This window comes from Scyliorhinus canicula, chromosome 2 (assembly GCF_902713615.1).
Source record: "Scyliorhinus canicula chromosome 2, sScyCan1.1, whole genome shotgun sequence".
Classification (NCBI taxonomy): Eukaryota; Metazoa; Chordata; class Chondrichthyes; order Carcharhiniformes; family Scyliorhinidae; genus Scyliorhinus; species Scyliorhinus canicula.
The window spans coordinates 137883432-137904402 of NC_052147.1; the positions used below are offsets into that span (position 1 = coordinate 137883432).

At 49.2% G+C, this 20971-nt stretch overlaps 1 protein-coding gene across 1 annotated transcript in view; it reads left to right on the top strand.

Moving 5' to 3' along the window:
- The window catches only part of LOC119962275 (sperm-associated antigen 16 protein-like), a 1248392-nt gene that overhangs the window by 943675 nt on the left and 283746 nt on the right, over positions 1-20971 (top strand). Inside the window, exon 12 of the mRNA XM_038790262.1 lies at positions 3927-4053. Within this exon, the coding sequence (XP_038646190.1) occupies positions 3927-4053 (127 nt within the window). The remainder of the gene's footprint in view (positions 1-3926; positions 4054-20971) is intronic.

Here is a 20971-nt window from a genome sequence, read left to right on the forward strand (position 1 = left end):
GGGACTCCCTTCACGATCCGTTGTCGACTCGCGGGAATCGGTTTGGGGTTGGGAATCGGGGGACACCAGAAGGGCCCACCTTGTTGCCAGGTTATCCTATAAGACTCAAGACATGACGCATGATTGGGTCGCTGGTTGGGGTGATGTGTGGTGTGGGGAACATGCGGGGTGATGAGGGGTTGGTAAAGGGGTGGTGTGAGAATTGTACCACACATGCCATAGGAACACTGCAACTCAGTTGGGGGTCATTTGGTTGCCCGATGCCAACCTCTGCCTCGGTGACTTCTCTCTCTCCTGGCCCACCAACCAGGTCCAGTGCCCGCTGCTCCATGATGATGAAGGACCACAGATCCTGCGGTCCCCCTCTTAACTCTCTCTCTGCAATCATGCACCGCCTTCTCCTTGGGCGGGATACACAGAAAGCGCACAATGTTCGGCAGTCGGACGCTTGCCGCACAGAGGTGGGCAGCTGGTGGCCTTTATGGTCAGAACACACGGCCCTGGAGGGTGGTATGGGTGATGTCATGTGGTGCAGGGTGGGGAATATGCCCATTGCTGGTGGGTGGCGATTGGTCACCCTTTGGGTGGGCAGGTGTTTTGTGTGGGACGGGGTTTGGTGCCAGGGCTAGTGCTGGTTACTCAACCTGGCCGCCCTGAGGAGGTCATGGAGCTTCTTCCTGCACTGCTGTCTGGTCCTGGTGGTGGGCCCACGGTGCTCATGGCCTCAGCCACCTGAGCTCAGGCCAGGTGTATAGTGGCGAATGGCAGTCTCCTTCCTACCATGGGGTACAGAGTGGCCTGCCAACCCTTCATAGCATCCAGAAGGGCCTCAAGCCCTGCGTCTGTAAACTGGCGGTGCCGCTCTCCGTGTTGCCATCTTGTTAGCTGGGATGAGTGTGTGTGTGGGGAGTGGACTGCTGATATGCGGCTGCAGCTTGTCAGCCTCTCGCGTGATAATCTCGACCCTGGTGAATTGGACACTGTTTTTCAATGGAATCGATCGAGTTCATTGTGGCACCGGTGCTAGCCCATTGGCGGATCATGAATTGCTCTGGAACTGGCAAAATTTAGTTGTCATAGAGGCCCACCCATTTAGTCCCGGCGTCAACACAGATTCTGAAATGGAGAATCCAGCTCCATATTTTTTGTGAGACAAGAGCAAAATGACAGAAGTGTTTGAAATTATGAAAGATTAGCACAGGTTTGTTAGAAAGTTCGAAGTGGGCCATTTGTAAGAGGTGAAGAATGAGGGCCGATAGATACAAGGTTAAGGTTGCAGCTCTCAGCTCCCCACCACTGCAATCAGGAATCCCGATCTGGCAGAGCTGAAAAACGGGATGAGTACTGGGAGGAAGCTCCATCCCCAGTTTCCGCTCCCAGGCCACAGCCCTGGACGATCGCCCCCATGCAGTGGGAAAATACAAATTGCCAAACTGCAGGCATTAGAATGCAATTAGTGGGCTGGAAGCTCGATTCTGCCACCCCCCCCCCCCCCCCCCCCCCTCCCCACCCTCACATTTCTCCAACCCCCACAGCAAGAAACCCACCTGCTGTTGCCAGGCTGCAGATAGGAGGGGAGGTCCCTCAAAGGTCCTGGGGATGGATGGGCTCAGGCTGGAGGTGATGGTTTGCCATCTGGTCTCCCCTCTGAGATGGGGGTCCCTTGGCACGGTGATCTCAGGCAGTCCTCCGCTCAACAGCATCCTTCTGGTCTGATTTCTGTAACTGTGATGTGGCCTCCTCACTCTGAACTGCTCTGCCTGACAGCTGAAGTGCAATCAGACAGTTTAGTGTCGGATCAATGCAAGAATTTTTTACCTTTCCTAAAATGAGCTCCCACAGATTTATGCCTTTAAAACTGCAGTTTTTTGAAGTGTCAGAGGCATCCTCAAAAGCCCCAAACACTTGAAAAGGCTTCAAACCTCCTGGGGGATTGGGGAGGGGGTGTTGGCTCTGCAACCGCTGATTGAGATCGGAGCAATGGAATGGAGAAGCCAATTTCCAGTTAAAATGTTTTCAAGTGCCATAGAATGGCATGTCGGGGTCACTCCCACTGCCAGTGAGAACATTCAATTTCTCCACTTCCGGGGAAATTTAAACTCCCAAAGGAAGACTCCCACCCATGGGGACAATTTCCCTGAGCACACTCTGCCATGTTGACAAGCACAGATCACCTGAAGCGCATTGGTCACACCCAGGCTTCAGTGCATTTGGATTTAGTGGACCAGGTAATTTACATGGCCTGGTCCTGACCTTGGTGCATGCTCAACCTTTGACAAGGTCTTGCACCTGAAAATGGGACAGGAACCTCAACCACTGCGTATTTACAGAAACAAGGTGCTGAGTAGCCGAGTAGAACAGATTGAGATCCACGTCACCTCCTTTTGATGAATGGTTACTCTGAACTAAGACGACAGTTGGCAGAAGCCCGTTGCACATCGGTTCCGAAGATTCAATGTTATTTTATACTCACTCAGCAATTGCAGTTAGCAATGAAATTGTATCTTTGGGAGTGCATGGAATGTTCCTTAGAGCTTGAGTAACTTGGTTTGAGTAACCTTTAGCAGAATAAGTCTGTAATCTAATCCATGTTATAGTTAACAGAAAAGAGGGTTCCAATTTCTAAAATATATTGACAAATTAAATTAATTGCACAAAAAGTAAATTGTCACTTGGATGAATATTTTCTCTAGAAAAGAGGCTGACCCAGTACGAGTTCTTAAAATTAGAAAGGGGTTTGATACCGTAGACACCGAAAAGACTTTTCCAGCTGTTGTGGAATCTAAAACTAGGGATTGTAAAGATAAGGCACTCACAAATAAATCTAATCATGATCTTTGGAGAAACTTCTTTACCCAGGCTGGTTAGAAATTACTACTGCGAGGCGTAGCTCAGGTGAATAGCATAGGTGATGATAAGGAGAATTTAGGTAAGTACATGAGGGAGGAAGGACTATAAAAGTGCAGATCGTGTTAGATGATGAGGAATGGGTAGATATTGATGTGGAGCATAAACACTGCTGTAGATCAATTGGATTGAATGGCCTCTTTCTGTGCTGTCCACTCTATGTAATAAATTTAGAATTTAGAACAGTACAGCACAGAACAGGCCCTTCGGCCCTCGATGTTGTGCCGAGCAATGATCACCCTACTCAAACTCACGTATCCACCCTATACCAGTAACCCAACAACTCCCCCTTAACCTTACTTTTTAGGACACTACGGGCAATTTAGCATGGCCAATCCACCTAACCCGCACATCTTTGGACTGTGGGAGGAAACCGGAGCACCCGGAGGAAACCCACGCACACACAGGGAGGACGTGCAGACTCCGCACAGACAGTGACCCAGCCGGGAATCGAACCTGGGACCCTGGAGCTGTGAAGCATTGATGCTAACCACTATGCTACCGTGCTGCCCTAAAATTTAGAGTACCCAGTTATTATTTTCTTTCCAATTAGGGGCAATTTAATGTGGCCAATCCACCTAACCTGCACATCTTTGGGTTGTGGGGGTGAAACCGATGCAGACACGGAGAGAATGTACAAACTCCACGCGGACAGTGACCCAGGGTGGGATTCGAACCCGGTCCTCAGCGCCATAGGTGGCAGTGCTAACCACTGTGCCACGTGCTGCCCTACCTTCATAACAATACTATTTGATTACTATCTGAAGGTGAAATTCATTTGCCACGTTTGTGCAAAACAGGCAATATAAAATTAGAAGCCAAATTTAAATGCCTGCCCATTCACTCTTGTCCACTTTGTCCAACAGTCTGAGTCAAATTTAGGTCGACTGAGCCTCAGGATAACATGAAAGTTGTGTTTCTATCTTGTGAACCATGTCTTTTTAAGGTCAGTCCAAAATGTGGCACTTAAATCTGAAGCTTCATCTATTACAAAAATCTTCCTCATGTTTGCTTGACAGGGTGATACGATTGTTTCCTGTGACTCATATGGAATACTAAAGCTGTGGGATGTGCGGAAAGTATCATTAATGCTATCAGTTGACGCAGGTCCTCATCCTGGCAACCAAGTGATCTTTCATCCGTCTGGTAGGATTAGTTTCTTTTTGATCTTTAAGATGTCCTGTTAGCTGTTTTATTCACAATTTACTTCAACTTCGAGTGCAACCTATTAGTTATTAAAATATAATAACTCTGCAAATATAGAGGTGGTGAAATGATGGTTCGGTTTTGTACTGTGGAAAATGGTTATGTGATATTTATCTAGTTGTTTCGTGCAAGAAGATATTCAGTTTGTGCAGTGAATGTCAAATTGTCAAAGTATACAGAAATAAGTTTCTTTAGCAATATGAAGATGCTTGCAAGTCTGCTAATTGTACTTAATAGCCTTTATTTTGCAAAGTCCATAGGAATAATTTTTCTTATTTTACTCCTTACACTGAGTTTTCATGCACATGAAAATACGTCTACAAGATCATAGGATGATTATGTATGAGAAAACTTGATTCATCTATCCAGAGAGATCCTAATGTGTTTCAATGCGTAAAATTCTTCCCAAATTGTTTTTACTTCCACTACTCAATCAGCAAATTTGGCAAGCCAAACCGCGAGCCCCTTTTGATGGCATTCAGTTTTTAGTGCAATAGGTGTATTTTTTTGTAAATTCTGTACTGAATGGTATTCTGAAAATTATTTAAATTAAGTCTATGCATTTTCACCTGAGTTCAGGTCTTCCTCTTTGTCAACATTTGTCATAGATGTTCACTCATACTTTTGACAAGGTAGAAAGAGCAGTTAGCTGTTGAAGGACCTTGCAAATGACTTTTGAGCTTTAAATATGCAAATAAGGTGTCTTCTTTTTCCCTCAATTGAGGATTCCTCCCGGAATTGGTGGTATGGTAAATAATGAGGAGGAAAGCCTTGGATTACAGGACAATATAGATGGGCAGAACAGTGGCAAATAGAACCTTTGCATGTGTGAGGTAATGCATTTAGGGAGGACTAACAAGGCAAGGGAACATGCAATGAATGATAAGACGTAATGAAGTACAGAGGGATCTTGATCTGCATGTCCATAGATTCCTGAAATCAGAAAGACAGGTAACTAAGGTGGTTAAAAAGGCATATGGGATACTTGCCTTTATTAGCTGAGGCACAGTGGTAAGAGGCAGGAGGTTTTGAGGGGATGTGAGAAAAACCTTTTTCAGCCAGAGGTGGTTTGCACCTGGAACTCACTGCTTGAAAGGGTGGTACATGGAACCCTCAAAACATTTCAGAAGTATTTAGATGAATACTTGTAACACCATAGCATACAAGGCTGTGGGCCAAGTGCCGAAGGGCCTGTTCCTGTGCTGCACTTAACTTTGCAGGAAATGGGATTAGAGTAGATAGGTTCTTGATGGCCAGTGCAGACATGATGGGCCGAAAGGTCTCTTTCTGTGCTGTAAAAGCACCATGACTCTATGACTCTAGTGATGCTTAACATAAACTTAAGGAACACCTTACGCTGGGGTGAAAATAAACCGATTTTTGCGACCCCACTCCTCACCCCACCATTGATCCCACCGGTGGGGCATGGGAGAATTCCATTTATAAACTCTGTTTCTCGCTCCACAAGTACTGCCTAACCTGCTGAGAATTTCCTGCATTCACTGTTTTTATTCCAGATTTCCAGCAACTACTGTATTCTGCTTTTCACTCAATTCAATTTGTCATTCAATTTGCCACAGTGTAATTCAGTTTTATCCTATACTGCTTAACACTGCACAAAATGAGACTTGTGTGCAACATAAACACCGGCATGGGCATGTTGGGCCAAATGACCTGTTTCATTGTTGTAAATATTTTGAAAAAGCTATTGACGGATATCATTGGAACATTAGGAAGGGGCATAAACCATTCAACCCCTCGAGCCAGTCCTGTCATTGTGTTAGATCATGGTTGACCTCAACTCCATGGGCGCGATTCTCTGCCCCCCACGCCGGTGGGAGAATAGCGGGAGGGCCTCCCGACGTTTTTCACACCCTCCCGCTATTCTCCACCCCCCCCCACGCCCGACCCACGCCACGAATCGCTGTTTTTTACGGCGAACGGCGATTCTCCGAGGCCGATGGGCCGAGCGGCCGGGCCTTCACGCCCATTTCAACACGTCAGCAAACACACCTGCTCGCTGCCGTCGTGAAACGGGCGCCCGATGCCCGTTTGGGGCATCTGGGGTCCCGATTGGCACGGCAATACCACGGCCGTGCCAAGGGAGGTATAGGCCCGCGATCAGTGCCCACCGATCGCGGGCCGTGCGTCCGTAACGGATGCACTCTTTTCCCTCCGCCGCCCCGCAAGATCAAGCCGCCACATCTTGTGGGGCGGCTGAGGGAAAAGGCGGCAACTGCGCATGCACGGGTTGGCGTTGTCCAACCTGCGTCGGCCGCGTCAGCATGCGTGACGCTTGATGTGCACCCTTGACGACCGTCGTCAAGGCCACGCCGCCGTGACGCACGGGGCCGCGCTCCTCGCCCCTCCCGGGGGGGAGAATCGGCCCCAGAAGTGGGCATGAAGGCTGCCGTGGGTCACGGCCTGTCCCACGGCAGCCTTTACGATTCTCCGCATTTGCGGAGAATCTTGCCCCACATCTCTTAATACCATTATCCAACAAAAGTCCGTCTCAATCTTGAAAGTTCCAATAATTACAATTGAGGATTGACAATTCTGTTATGACCCCCTTGATAATAATAATAATCTTTATTGTCACAAGTAGGCTTACATTAACAGTGCAATGAAGTTACTGTGAAAAGCCCCTTGAGGACCAAGGACTAAGCTCTTATATGATTCCTCCCTTTCACCTCAGACTATGAACTCTCCTGCTAATCGGGGGCAGGATTTCCCTTAATAAGGGGGTACCTCTCAGCATGTAAACCCCAACCTGGGTGCAGGTCATGGATGGTGGCCCTTCGGGGAGAGGAGTTGTAGATTGTTTAATTATTGTGTGTACCATAATAAATCTTTTTTCATTCCTATCCTAACCGAGCGTTCCAGCATCTCTCCTGTTTGATTCTACAGTTGTGGCAAAGGTAAAGTTGAACTGCCGCAACCATCGTGCATTATACCACCAACCTACTTCGTCCAGGCCCAGGGAGTCCTCCACTCCAAGCCGTGAGATGCCGCACATTGGGAAATTTGGACAGTTCAGTGCTGATACCGATGACTGGATCCAGTACGTTGAGCGGGTACAATATTTTTTCAGTCAAACACAATTGTTGGGGATGAGCGACAAACCATTATCCTACTGACCGCAATTGAGGGACCCACCAGTGTACTCATCAAATGCCTCACACACCCGGACAGGCCGGGCTCCAAGTTTTTTGCCGCATTGGTGGCCCTGGTCGAGGACCACAGATCCCGATAATGGTCCGCCGGTTCTGTTTTCACACAATCTCGCAGGCCCAAGAAGAATCCAATGGTGACTTTTTGGCACACTTGAGGATGCTCGCCGCTTCATGTGAGCTTGGGGCCACATTGTCCGAATACTATAGGACCGTTTCATCTGCGGACTTCGAGATGCCGACACCCAGAGGAAACTCCTTACGCAGGCCCACTTAACCCTCCAACGGGTGGTGGACATCGCCAATTACTGGGAAAGCACAGAGCGCGGGGTTCAAGAGTTGCAGGGCCTGAACCACGGTCACCGGAGTGACCACTGACCGGCCGCCCTCAGGCACGAACACCGCTAAGCAGGATTGACTGCAGGACCCAAGGCCATTGCTATGACTCACCTGGGCGCAACTGGGGCGACTCCCCTGAACCAGAAGATCAAGATGGCGGTCGCAGGTTGCAGGTTGGGCGCGGTTCCCCGCAAATCCTCCCTGGCATTACCACTCCCTAGTGGTCAAACATTATACCGACGAACAGGAGGGCTCATGCCAGCAGTTGCATTGCATAATAGCCCCCAAGTCGCATCCATCCGGATTGCATTGAAGGTGAATGGACACCCCATTGACATGGAACTTGACATTCGAGTGGCAGTCTCGCTGATAAACCGCCGGATGTTCGCCATGTTCTGGGCTGATCTCCAGACCTTGGACCTTCGGGACATGGATGTCCGGTTGGCCACATACACGAGAGAGCCTTTGGCCATTGAGGCCACCACCCACGTGACTGTGGCATACGAGGGCCAGTCGGCATGTTTGCCGTTGCAGGTAGTCCACAGTGGAGTACCCAGCTTACTGAGCCACGATTGTCTGCGCCATTTGAAATGGGATTGGCAATGAGTCTGCCACATGCATCCCCATGACACATTGGAGTGCTGGTGAAATTTCTTGGAGACTTCACGGAAGGCCTCGGCAAGGTAAAAGACGCAGTGGCTAAAATCAGTGTGGACAAAAACGTACAACCCCATTATTTCCGCGCCCGCCCAGTACTACGCACTATGCCCCAAGGACGACGGAGAGCTGGATCGCTTGGAGCGCTTGGGCATCATCCACCTTGTCCACTTCACCAATTGGTTTGCCCCAATGGTCCCAGTGTTAAAACCTGACGGGTCAGTATGACTGTGCGGAGACTGCAAGATGACAATGAACTGGGTTTCTCGCCTCAACCATTACCCGGTCCCTCGCATTGAGGGCTGTATGCCAAACTCAGCGGGGAACAATGTTCACAAAACCCGACATGAGTGATGCGTATCTGCAGCTGATCCTAGATCCAGGCTCTCAGAGGTTTGTCACAGTCAATATCCACAGAGGGTTATACAGAGGCACCCGGCTAACATTCGGGGTTTCATCGGCCTGTACGATTTTGCAGAGAGTGATGGAAAACATCCTGCAGGGCCTACCCAGGTGGGCTGTATACCTAGATGATGTACTCATCACCGGGGCCTCAGACTAAGAACATTTGGAGAAGCTGGCCGCAGACCTCCAACATTTTGAACAGGCCGGCATCCGCGTTTTTTACACCCCCGAGATCACCTATTTAGGGTACCAGGTGTACAGGCACAGCTTTCGCCCAGTGCAGGCCATCTGGAAGGCTCCCATTCCTCAAGGTCCGACCGAGCTCCTCTCTTTCTTAAGGCTCATAAATTACTCCGGGAAATTCGCCCCAACTTGGCCATGCTGCTTAGATTACTTCACCAATTGCTGAAGAAAGGGCACCAGTGAGAATGGGCCCCCCACGCACCAGAAGATGTTCCAAGAGGCCAAGCAGTGGTTGTCATGTGAAAAGCTGCTGACACACTTCGACCCAGAAAACACTTCTCCTAATGTGCGACGCTTCCCCTTCTGGCGAGAGAGACATTCCCGTACACCGGATGCCCGACAGGTCGGAGCGGCCGATAGCTTTTGCATCTCTCACACTCACCGACTACGAGTGGAACTACGGCCAAATTGAAAAGGAGGCTCTCGTAATTGGTCTGAGGAAGTTCCACCATTGACGGCCATGAATTCATGCTCTTTACAGACCCTGCTTGGGTTGTTCAAAGAAGATCCAGTGACTGCCCTGATCGAGTCTGGCAGAGTCCAGCAGTGGGCGTTACTTGTAGCGGTGTACAAGTATACAGTGGAACCCCGCCTGGGCACACGGATCCCGCATGCCGACACATTGAGCCTCCTGCCTCTCTCCACAAGGCTACCGGCACCCGCTTTGGCCACAGAAGTAACAGTGGCCCTCCACTTCAAGGCCATTTTGCCGGTCATGGTGGCTCGTTTAAAAGAGTGGACTCAGACGGACACGCAGTTAGCCCGGGTCCAGCACATGATTCAGTAAGGGGCCCAACACAGAGCCCTGCCCAACGATCTGTGGGCCAAAGCATTTGGAGCTGCGCATGGAGGACGGCGTTTTGTTGCAGGGGACACAGGTGGTCCTTTCCGAAGGCAGTCATGAGCCTTTACTGCAAGACCCCCACAATGTACGCCTGAGGGTGTCCAAGATGAAGATGTTTGCCTGCAGCTATATTTGGTGGCCCGGGATAGACTTGGACATCGAGAATGTGACCCAGCACTGCAGCCCTTGCCAGGAGAACCAGAAGGCCCCACCTGCTGCTCCGATGCACCTTGGGAGCGGTCTGATAGACCTTGGTCCTGCATCCACACAGACTTCGGGGTGATGTTTCTCATCATGGTACACATCCACTCAAAGTGAAACTCTCCAGATGCGCAGACCAAATTTCTCTCCAGATCTTGAGATCCTTAAAAAAAAAGAAAGGAGTGGGTGTAATAATTTCAAGGGACGCAGGCCAGAAGGCAAGGAAGGTATATCCTGGAACAAAAATGAAGCTGCAGCCACGGCTTACAGACCTAGGATGGGATTCTCCGATCGCTGATGTCAAAATTACATTCGGAAATCGGCTGGAGAATCCCCGTTTCCGACGAAATCGGGGCGCCGCTGCTTTTTGATGCTCCGCCCCCTCCAATGTGGCGTACTCTAGGAGTACGTCTCATGCCATATCGGTGGCCTTAGGACATTGCCTGAGGGCCACTCCCCGATGCTCCGCCCCCGACTGGCCGCGTTTCCGACGGCGTTGGTCGCATGGGCTATTTTTTTCCGGGAACTCGGCTTGGCGGCTGCGGACTTAGTCCAGCGCCCCCACAGTCAGGGGAGAGCTGATCCGCAGGCAGGGAGCACTTTGACAGGGGCTGGGGGTACTGTTGGGGAGTGGTGCGGATCTCGCTAGCCGGCGAAAGGGGGGCACTATTTTGCAGGCCGGCGCCATGTTGCACGGCGCAGCCGTTGCAGGCCACCGCCGTGAACCTGCACAGCCAGGGACCCAGCAATTCTCCGGCCGTATCGGCAGCTCCTAGCCGACTATGGCGGTGCTGGACACACTCCGCGGCCGCTACTGACGGTTGCCAACCACTCAGACCACACGTCAACTTTGAGGTCGAGATCCCGGCCCCTCGTGGCGGGGGGAAGGGGGGTAGCATCGGGGGAGGGTCTTCCGGTGATGCATCAACGTTGTTCCAATGGGATGTGGTGCGCAACACGATGATGCCATTTCAGAACAGGGGAGAATCAAAAACCGGCGTCAAACCGGCGCCGCCCCTGATTTGGGTGTTGGAAGCATTTCTCAGCCTGATTGCGGATTACGATATCAGGTTAGGCAACAGAGAATCCCACCCATTGTTTCAACTGGAAAAGGAGCATTGACACTAATAATGGACAGCGAAGTCTATGTGTACCCGATAGTCTTCCTGGCCACTCCCATGAGGTTATCTTGTTTCTGAGGCCACCAAGATGCCCAACGGAATGTGTGGTTGATGGTGGACAAGACATTTGGGTGCTTTCACCTGAAATGCAGGCTTCTCTAAACAAGGACCCCCCCCCCCCCCCCAACCAGAGCACCCTACTGTCTGGCATCGCTTGATGTTCTTGAGCCCTTTTTTCAGCATTCTCCAGGGACAAGGCTTTCTCAATGGCTTTTTCAAGGTTGGGCTCCGCCAATAATTCTTTTTGGGTTGTGATGTTAATCCTACACACCAGTCTATCACATAGCATCTCGATTCAGGATTAGCAGAATTTGTAGTACTCTGCCAACCTACTAAGGAATAATTTGATTTGATTTGATTTATTGTCACATGTACAGAAGTACAGTGAAAAGTATTTTTCTGCGGCCGAGAGAAAGTACACAATACGTATGTAGTAGACAAAAAGAATAATCAACAGAGTACATTGACAAATGGTTCATTGACAAATAGTGATTGGTTACAGTGCAGAACAATGGGCCAAACAAAGCAAATACATGAGCAAGAGCAGCATAGGGTGTTGTGAATAGTGTTCTTACAGGGAACAGATCAGTCTGAGGGGGAGTCGTTGAGGAGACGTGTAGCTGTGGGAAAGAAGCTTTTCCTATCACTGGATGTGCGGGTCGTCTGACTTCTGTACCTTCTGCCTGATGGAAGGGTCTGGAAGAAGGCAATGCCTGGATGGGAGGGGTCTCTGATAATGCTGTCTGCCTTCCTGAGGCAGCCTCTCGCTGTGCACAGATTCAATGTGAGGGTGGCAAGCTTGTGTGATGCATTGGGCTGAGTTCACCACACTCTGCAGTTTCTTGCGATCTTCGATCGAGCAGTTGCCATGCCAGGCTGTGATGCAGCTGGATAGGATGCTCTCGATCGCGCATCTGTAGAGGTTTGTGAGAGTTGATGCAGACATGCTGAATTTCTTTAGCTTCCGTAGGAAGTAGAGACGCTGTTGGGCTTTCTTGACTGTTGCATCAACGTGAGTCGACCAGGACAGACTGTTGGTGATGGTGACCCCCAGTAACTTAAAGTTATCGACCACCTCCACTTCCAGAGCCATTGATGCAGACAGGAGTGCGTGTCATGCTGCGCCTCCTGAAGTTAATGATCAGTTCCTTGGTCTTTCCGACATTTAGAGAGAGGTTGTTTTCGGTACACCATGCAACCAAGTGAGGGGGCATCACTAGTTGCACACATCATTCATCGCAAGATGGGGGGAACTTGGGGGTGTTGGTTTCGGACGGGGGGATTCAGGGGACAGACCATATGGGGGGGTGGGAAGAAAGGGGAAGGAATGACCCATATGGTCTGTCTCCTCAACACTCTGTCCAAAACCACCACCCCCGAGCCCCACCCTCCACCCTTGTGAGAAATGAGGATTATGCGGGGTGAATGGGGAGTATGCGGGGAGGAATAGGGGGCAATGGGGGGGTTGATAAGTATGGGGGATGAGAAGTAGGGGGGTGGGGGGAATGGGATGGGTGGGAGTGGGCAACACTGTTGGACATGGAGCACGGAACGGTGCTGGGTGAGGGCGCAAGGGGGGGCAGTGCCAGGCGCATTCTCGTGGTAGGGTTCAGGGTCCGGTGTCAACCCATACATATGGCCCAGTGGAGGTCATTGATCTTCTTAGGGCACTGGGTGCCAGTCCTCCTGGTCACATTGCCCAAGCTGACAGCTGCTGCCACTTGCTCCCAGGTTGCACTGGCAGCCCTGTGGCTGATCCTCCGATACCCTCTGGGGAAGAGGGCATCCCATCTGACTTTGACCACGTTCAATCACCTGCCCAGGTCAGCATCCCCGAATCGCGGGGCTGGTGTTCTCGGTGGCATGGATGCGAGCTGAGTGGAGTTGGCTGTGCAGTAACGGTTTAAGTGCTGCTCTCCCTTGTTAGCGGGGAGCTGGTGCATGCAGCCCTGGCGAATCAGCCAGCGGGACCATCATTTGTGGCGTGAAGCACGTGGGGCCTCGTTATGTGGACGAATTAACATTTTATAACGGTGACGGACTCGCCAGTCCGAGCGTCGGGAAGCTCGCGATAGTTTCCGCTCACTACCACGCTTAGAAACATTTTTTGTTAAATCGCGGCAGTAGGTTATTTTTAAATTGAACTATTATTCAAAGCAAAGGATAAAGAGTTTGCACACATGCCTTACATATTTCATAGTTGAGATTTATAGGGCTTAATCTTCGGAAGTTGTAATACAGTCCAGATATCGGCCCAGAATCCTAATCATGGCAGAAAATCTCTTGTGGCCCCGCTATAATCTCATTTTGTGCCTGAAATATAACGCAATCATCCAGAGTGGAATCTGTATTTCTGTTCCTTCCATCCAGTAATGGATATTGACCACTGATGTCGCTGCTGCCATCATTTTCAGCGCTTATTGTGAAACGATTATAACTGTCTCCGCTCTTTTCATCTGACAAAGATGAATCCTTCATCCCTGGGGGTTAGACAGAAAAATGACAGCTATATAGCAAGACCTTTCTTTGTTTAATTCATGCCAGTCAAGCTGTAGACCTTATTTAATATCTCACTCCAAGATTTGTTTGAGTGTGTCTTGTCAGTCAAAAAGGAAAGAGAGGGATTTTTCTATAATTGAAAAAGATGAAACATGATAATGTTTGAGGTAAGAATTCTATTGGCCTGTCAGAGAGGGGGTGGTCATAAGTCACTTATGTTACTCATTTCATAAAATCATTTCACCTATCCCTTTTTCTAAAGTATTTGAGTAACAAGCCAATTTTTAGTAAACTGGGTCCTTCACCATAATTCTTCACGCTTAAGCTTCGGAAATTGTTAGCTTTACATCAACCGGATTCATATTTTTCACCATTTCTCTGTCATGATACAATAACAGATGGGAAATTTTATGCTGATGATGCATTGCTGCTGTGAGAGAATCATAACTCATCAGCCTTATGATGAGGCTGAAACAGGTTTTAGATCATAACATCACCTGACATGATGCTCACTGGGTAATGTTGAAGTTGAAACTGCAAGTCCTCTGGGATCCTAAATATAATGCGGGGTGTTTGGCCGTATATCAGCCACAAGTAGAATTATAATAATTTTCTATCAATGTTAATGACATAGGTAGAAAGAATAGCGAGGTCCTGCAACAGCAATTTAGGGAGCTAGGTAGAAAATTAAAAAGCAGGATCTCTGGGTAGTAATCTCAGGATTACTTTCCATGCCGCATGCTTGCGAGGCTAGCAATAGGGATAGAGTGCAGTTCAACATGTGGTGCAGGAGGGAGGGCTTCAGTTTTTCTGATCACTGGGATGTCTTCCAGGGAAGGTGGGGCCTGTACAAGAAGGACAGGTTACACCTGAACTGGAGGGGCACCAATATCCTGGCTGGAAGGTTTGCTGGCATGGTTCGGGTGGGTTTAATGTGGCAGGGCGGGAATCAGAACAGTAAGCCAGCAAGTGTAGAGACTGGGGATGAACATGGTACCAGGGCCAGGCTGGCTGAGAGGAAGGGTAAGCTGGGGGAGGTCAAACTCAGTGGACCTGGAGGTCTGAAGTGTATCTGCTTCAATGCGCGGTGTATAACAGGGAAAACAGATGAACTTAGGATGTGTAGGTTGGAGAAGTAGACTGCAAGGGTTGGGCACACTGGATATGTGGAGCTTGTTCAAGGAACAGCTATTGCATGTTCTTGATAAGTACGTACCAGTCAGGCAGGGAGGAAGGGGTCGAGCGAGGGAACCGTGGTTTACCAAAGAAGTGGAATCTCTTGTTAAGAGGAAGAAGGAGGCCTATGTGAAGATGAGGCGTGAAGTTTCAGTTGGGGCGCTTGATAGTTACAAGGAAGCGAGGAAGGATCTAAAGAGAGAGCTGAGACGAGCAAGGAGGGGACATGAGAAGTCTTTGGCAGGTAGGATCAAGGAAAACCCAAAAGCTTTCTATAGGTATGTCAGGAATAAAAGAATAACTAGGGTAAGAGTAGGGCCAGTCAAGGACAGTGGTAGGAAGTTGTGTGTGGAGGCTGAGGAGATAAGCGAGATATTAAATGAATACTTTTCGTCAGTATTCACTCAGGAAAAAGATAATATTGTGGAGGAGAATGCTGAGACCCAGGCTATTAGAATAGATGGCATTGAGGTGCGTAGGGAAGAAGTGTTGGCAATTCTGGACAAGGTGAAAATAGATAAGTCCCCGGGGCCTGATGGGATTTATCCTAGGATTCTCTGGGAAGCCAGGGAAGAGATTGCTGAGCCTTTGGCTTTGATTTGTATGTCATCATTGGCTACAGGAATAGTGCCAGAGGACTGGAGGATAGCAAATGTGGTCCCTTTGTTCAAGAAGGGGAGTAGAGATAACCCCGGTAACTATAGGCCGGTGAGCCTCACGTCTATTGTGGGTAAAGTCTTGGAGAGGATTATAAGAGATACGATTTATAATCATCTAGATAGGAATAATATGATTAGGGATAGTCAGCATGGTTTTGTGAAGGGTAGGTCATGCCTCACAAACCTAATCGAGTTCTTTGAGAAGGTGACTGAACAGGTAGACGAGGGTAGAGCAGTTTATGTGGTGTATATGGATTTCAGTAAAGCGTTTGATAAGGTTCTCCACGGTCGTCTATTGCAGAAAATACGGAGGCTGGGGATTGAGGGTGATTTAGAGATGTGGATCAGAAATTGGCTAGTTGAAAGAAGACAGAGGGTGATGGTTGATGGGAAATGTTCAGAATGGAGTTCAGTTACGAGTGGCGTACCACAAGGATCTGTTCTGGGGCCGTTGCTGTTTGTCATTTTTATAAATGACCTAGAGGAGGGCACAGAAGGTTGGGTGAGTAAATTTGCAGATGACACTAAAGTCGGTGGAGTTGTAGACAGTGTGGAAGGATGTTGCAGGTTACAGAGGGACATAGATAAGCTGCAGAGCTGGGCTGAGAGGTGGCAAATGGAGTTTAATGCAGAGAAGTGTGAGGTGATTCACTTTGGAAAGAATAACAGGAATGCGGAATATTTGGCTAATGGTAAAATTCTTAGCAGTGTGGGTGAGCAGAGGGATCTCGGTGTCCATGTACATAGATCCCTGAAAGTTGCCACCCAGGTTGATAGGGTTGTGAAGAAGGCCTATGGTGTGTTGGCCTTTATTGGTAGAGGGATTGAGTTCCGGAGCCATGAGGTCATGTTGCAGCTGTACAAAACTCTGGTACGGCCGCATTTGGAGTATTGCGTACAGTTCTGGTCGCCTCATTATGGGAAGGACGTGGAAGCTTTGGAACGGGTGCAGAGGAGATTTACCAGGATGTTGCCTGGTATGGAGGGAAAATCTTATGAGGAAAGGCTGATGGACTTGAGGTTATTTTCGTTAGAGAGAAGAAGGTTAAGAGGTGACTTAATAGAGGCATACAAAATGATCAGAGGTTATATAGGGTGGACAGTGAGAGTCTTCTCCCGCGGATGGAGGTGGCTAGCACGAGGGGACATAGCCTTAAATTGAGGGGTAATAGATATAGGACAGACGTCAGAGGTAGGTTTTTTACGCAAAGAGTGGTGAGGCCGTGGAATGCCCTACCTGCAACAGTAGTGAACTCGCCAACATTGAGGGCATTTAAAAGCATATGGATGATAATGGCATAGTGTATGTTAGATGGCCTTTAGTTTTTGACTTCCCATGTCGGTGCAACACCGTGGGCCGAAGGGCCTGTACTGCGCTGTATCGTTCTATGTTCTATGTTCTAACTTAGAGCCTTGATTCATACGTAGAACTTGGATATGGTTGTGGTAACGGAGACTTGGTTAAAAAAAAAGGGCAGGACTGTCAGCTAAATATTCTGGGATATAGGTGTTTTAGGCGAGACAGGGGGGAAAGTAAAAGAGGTGGGGGAGTTGCAATACTGGTGTGATAACATATTACAGCTGTTCAGACGGAGGACACCTTGGAAGAATCAAGTAACGAGACACTGGGTTGAAAGCAGAAACAGAAAGGGGGCAATCACTATGATGGGGTGTACTACAGGCCTCCCAACAGCCCACGGGAAGTTGAAGAACAGATATGTAAGCAGATTCTGGATGGATGTAGAAATAATAATAGGGGGCGGAATTCTCCGCTCCCCACGTGGTGTGGGAGAATCGTGGGAGGGCCTCCCGACATTTTCTACGCCCCCCGGTGCCCCCGGCGCCCCCGCGATTCTCCCCCCCCTCGGAAAAATCACCGCTCGCCGATTTTCACGGCGAACGGCGATTCTCCAAGCCCGATGGGCCGAACAGCCAGCCCTTCGCGCCCGTTTCACCACGGTAGCAACCACACCTGGTCGCTGCATTAGTGAAAGGGGCGCCGGATGCCCGTTTGGGGCGTCTAGGGGCCCGATTTGGACGGGAGCACCGCGACTGTGCTCCGGAGGGGACAGGCCCGCGATCGGTGCCCACCGATCATCGGGCCTGCGTCCAAAACGGACGCACTCTTTCCCCTCCGCCGCCCGGCAAGATCAAGCCGCCACGTCTTGCCGGGCGGCGGTGGAGAAAGACGGCACCGCAGTTCGCGTCGTCTGCGCACTGATGTCATCCGCGAAGCGCCGTTCAGGCGCATTTCCGGCGGCCGAGGTCGCAGCCGGGAACAACGCGGGCCCGCTCCTAGTCCCCCGGGTGGGGGTGAATTAGGTGTGGGGAGCGGACCCCGAGGCCGTCGTGAACCTCGGCCGAGTTAACGACGGCCTCCACGATTTTGGCCACCAGCGGAGAATTCCGCCCAGGGATTTTGTAGTTGGGGACTTTTCCTCATATTGATTGGAAATTCCTTAGGGCTAGGGATCTGGATGGTGAGGAATTTGTTAAGTGTGTCCAGGAAGGTTTTTTGGTAAGTTGCAGTGGGAGAACATGCGACCACAATTCTGTAAGCTTTCGGATACTCATGGAAAAGAACAAGTGCTGTCCTATGGTTAAGGCGCTAAATTGGGGTAAGGCATATTAGGCAGAATTTGGAGGCTGTTGTTTGGGAGAGGCTGTTTGAGGGTAAATCCGCATTTGGCATGTGGGAGTCTTTTAAGGAGCAGTTGATGGGAGTGCAGGACAGGCATGTACCGATGAAACGGAAAGACAGGAAAGGTAGGAATCAGGAACCGTGGATGACTAGGGAAATTGTAAGTCTAGTCAAAAATACAAAGGATGCATATGTGAGGTCAGCAACTAAAAATAGATGAAGCCCTTGAGGAATACGAGGAAAGTAGAAAAGAGCTTAAGCAGGGAGTTAGGAGGGCAAAAAGGGTCACGAAATGTCCTTGGCAGACAGGATTAAGGAGAATCCCAAGGCATTTGATACGTATATTAGGAACAAGAGGATAGCTAGAGAAAGAGTTGGTCCACTCGAGGACAAAGGAGGGAAATTATGGGCAGAACCAAAGGAAGTAGGTGAGATTCTTAATGCGTATTTTGCATCGGTATTCACAAAGGAGAGAGACACGTTGATTGGTGGTGTCTCAGAGGGACATGTAAATAGTTTAGAACAGGTCATTATTACAAGGAAGGAAGTGTTAGGTGTGTTAAAAGCATTAGGTAGACAAATCCCCAGGGCCAGATGGCATCTATCCCAGATTATTGAGGGAGACAAGAGATGAAATTGCTGGGCCGCTAACAGAAATATTTGTGTCCTCATTGGCTATAGGTGAGATCCCAGAGGATTGGAGGATAGTCAATGTTGTACCGTTATTTAAGAAGGGTTGCAAGGATAATCCGGGTTATTATAAGCCACTGAGCTTGACGTCAGTGATTGTGAAATTGTTGGAAAATATTCTCAATCGATGCACATTTGGAAGTGAATGGTCTTATTAGTGACAGACAGCATGATTTTGTACACGGGAGGTCATGTCTCACCAATTTAATTGAGATTTTTGAAGAGGTGACAAAAATGATTGACGAGGGAAGGACTGTGGATGTTGTCTATATGAACTTTAGTAAAGCATTTCACAAGGTCCCTCATGGCAATCTGGTGCAAAAGATTAAATCCCACGGGGTCAGGGGAGAATTGGCTTGATGATTCAGAATTGGCTTGGCGATAGAAGACAGAGGGTAGCAGGGTGTTTTTCCGAATGGAGGTCTGTAACTAGTGGTGTTCCACAGGGGTCGGTACTGGGACATCTACTGTTTGCATTATATATAAATGACTTGGAAGAAAACGTAGCTGGTCAGATTAGCAAGTTTGCGGATGATACTAAGATTGCAGGTGTTGCAGGTAGTGATGAAGATTGTCAGAGAATACAGCAGGCTGCAAAATTTGGCGGAGAAATGGTAGATGGAATTTAACCCGGACAAATGCGAGGTGATACATTTTTGTAGACCCAATTCAGGTGGGAACTATAAATAAATGGCAGAACCATCCGGAGCATAGGGACACAGAAAGATCTGTGCAGGTCCACAGTTCCTTAAAAGTGGCGGCACAGGTGGAAATGGTGGTAAAGAAAGCAGATGGCATGCTTGCCTTCATTGGACGGGGTATTGAATATAAAAACTCTCAAATTATTTTACAGTTACATGGAACGTTGGTTAGGCCACATGAGGAATACCGTGTCCGGGGGCTAAATTGTGTTTCACAGCGTGGGGGGTGGGAGAACCTCACAATCGGGCCACGCGTTCAACATGGTGGCCGGATAGCGGGATTCCCTCAGGATTCCCTCGCATGCATAAATTTGCATGGCAAACGAATGCTCCTGATTTATGCGATGCAATTCAGCTCTGGTGAGAGAACATAATCTACCAAACGGAGCATTTTGCCCAGTATCATTGACCAGCGAGATGCAGAATGTGTGCAGTCCATTTTGAGATACCAGTAAGATCCTCTGATGATCCTTCTAAGCCAGAAGTGAAGGTCTTCAAGGCTACAATGACTTTGATGGCTCCTGTAGCGACCAGTGCAGTGAGGTGTGAGATCTTTAGCAATGAGGGCCCAGGTATCTGTAACCATCTGCCTTGAGATTCACAGTCTCCTATGAAATGAGCCTTTAGTCTGTTGAGGGTTTGGCTTCCATTGCCTTCCTGTCCATCCTTCCTCTCCCATTCCCACCTGATGCCTTGGGTTCTGCACTTCCGATGAAGGGCGCTGTTGTTATCTCCACGAAGCTCACACCACTGACAATCATGTCCCCATTGCCAACTAGAAACTTCCTTGTGTGTAGATGGCCATCCAATTGGTAGCCTTGCCCCTTGCTCTTCTTCAACCATGATGCCAGGGAGGCACAGGCAAAGCACAGGCACTAAGTGTACACCCTCGCTGCCACCGATGTGTCGCAAAAAGGCACAGTTCCCAGTTCCCTCTTTTGCCACACTGACCGTCTGATGGGGGCGGGCTGATGTCCTGGATCAGCCATGATTGGTTCCCCACTGTGTATCTGCCTCCTCTTAGCTGGTCAGAACTATTTTAAATTCCAACTAATTGAACTAAATCAACAAACTGAGGGAAAAATTAAAAGGGGCCGCTGCTAAAGGGGCACTACCCCAAAACAAAACAAACAGCAAATGAAATTTAAAAACATTGAACCAAAAGGTGATTAAAAGGGTCAATGAAGCACCTCAGAGCCTCTGATGGCCACCAGGCACAGAATGCCTTGATGGTGCCCATGGACACTGCATGCTCCCTCTCCAGGGATATCCGGTCAGAGAATGAAGCCGCAGAAGAGGGCCAGGCAATCAGGCTGGATGACCCCCACCCCCTCAGTCGCCTGCTGCCTGGATCTGTTAATGGGAAGTTTTGCCAGGCCTGTGAGCAGGGTCACAAGGAGGTCCTTCTCCTTCCCCGCCCCTCTTCAGACTGGGTGCCCATAGATCAGGAGC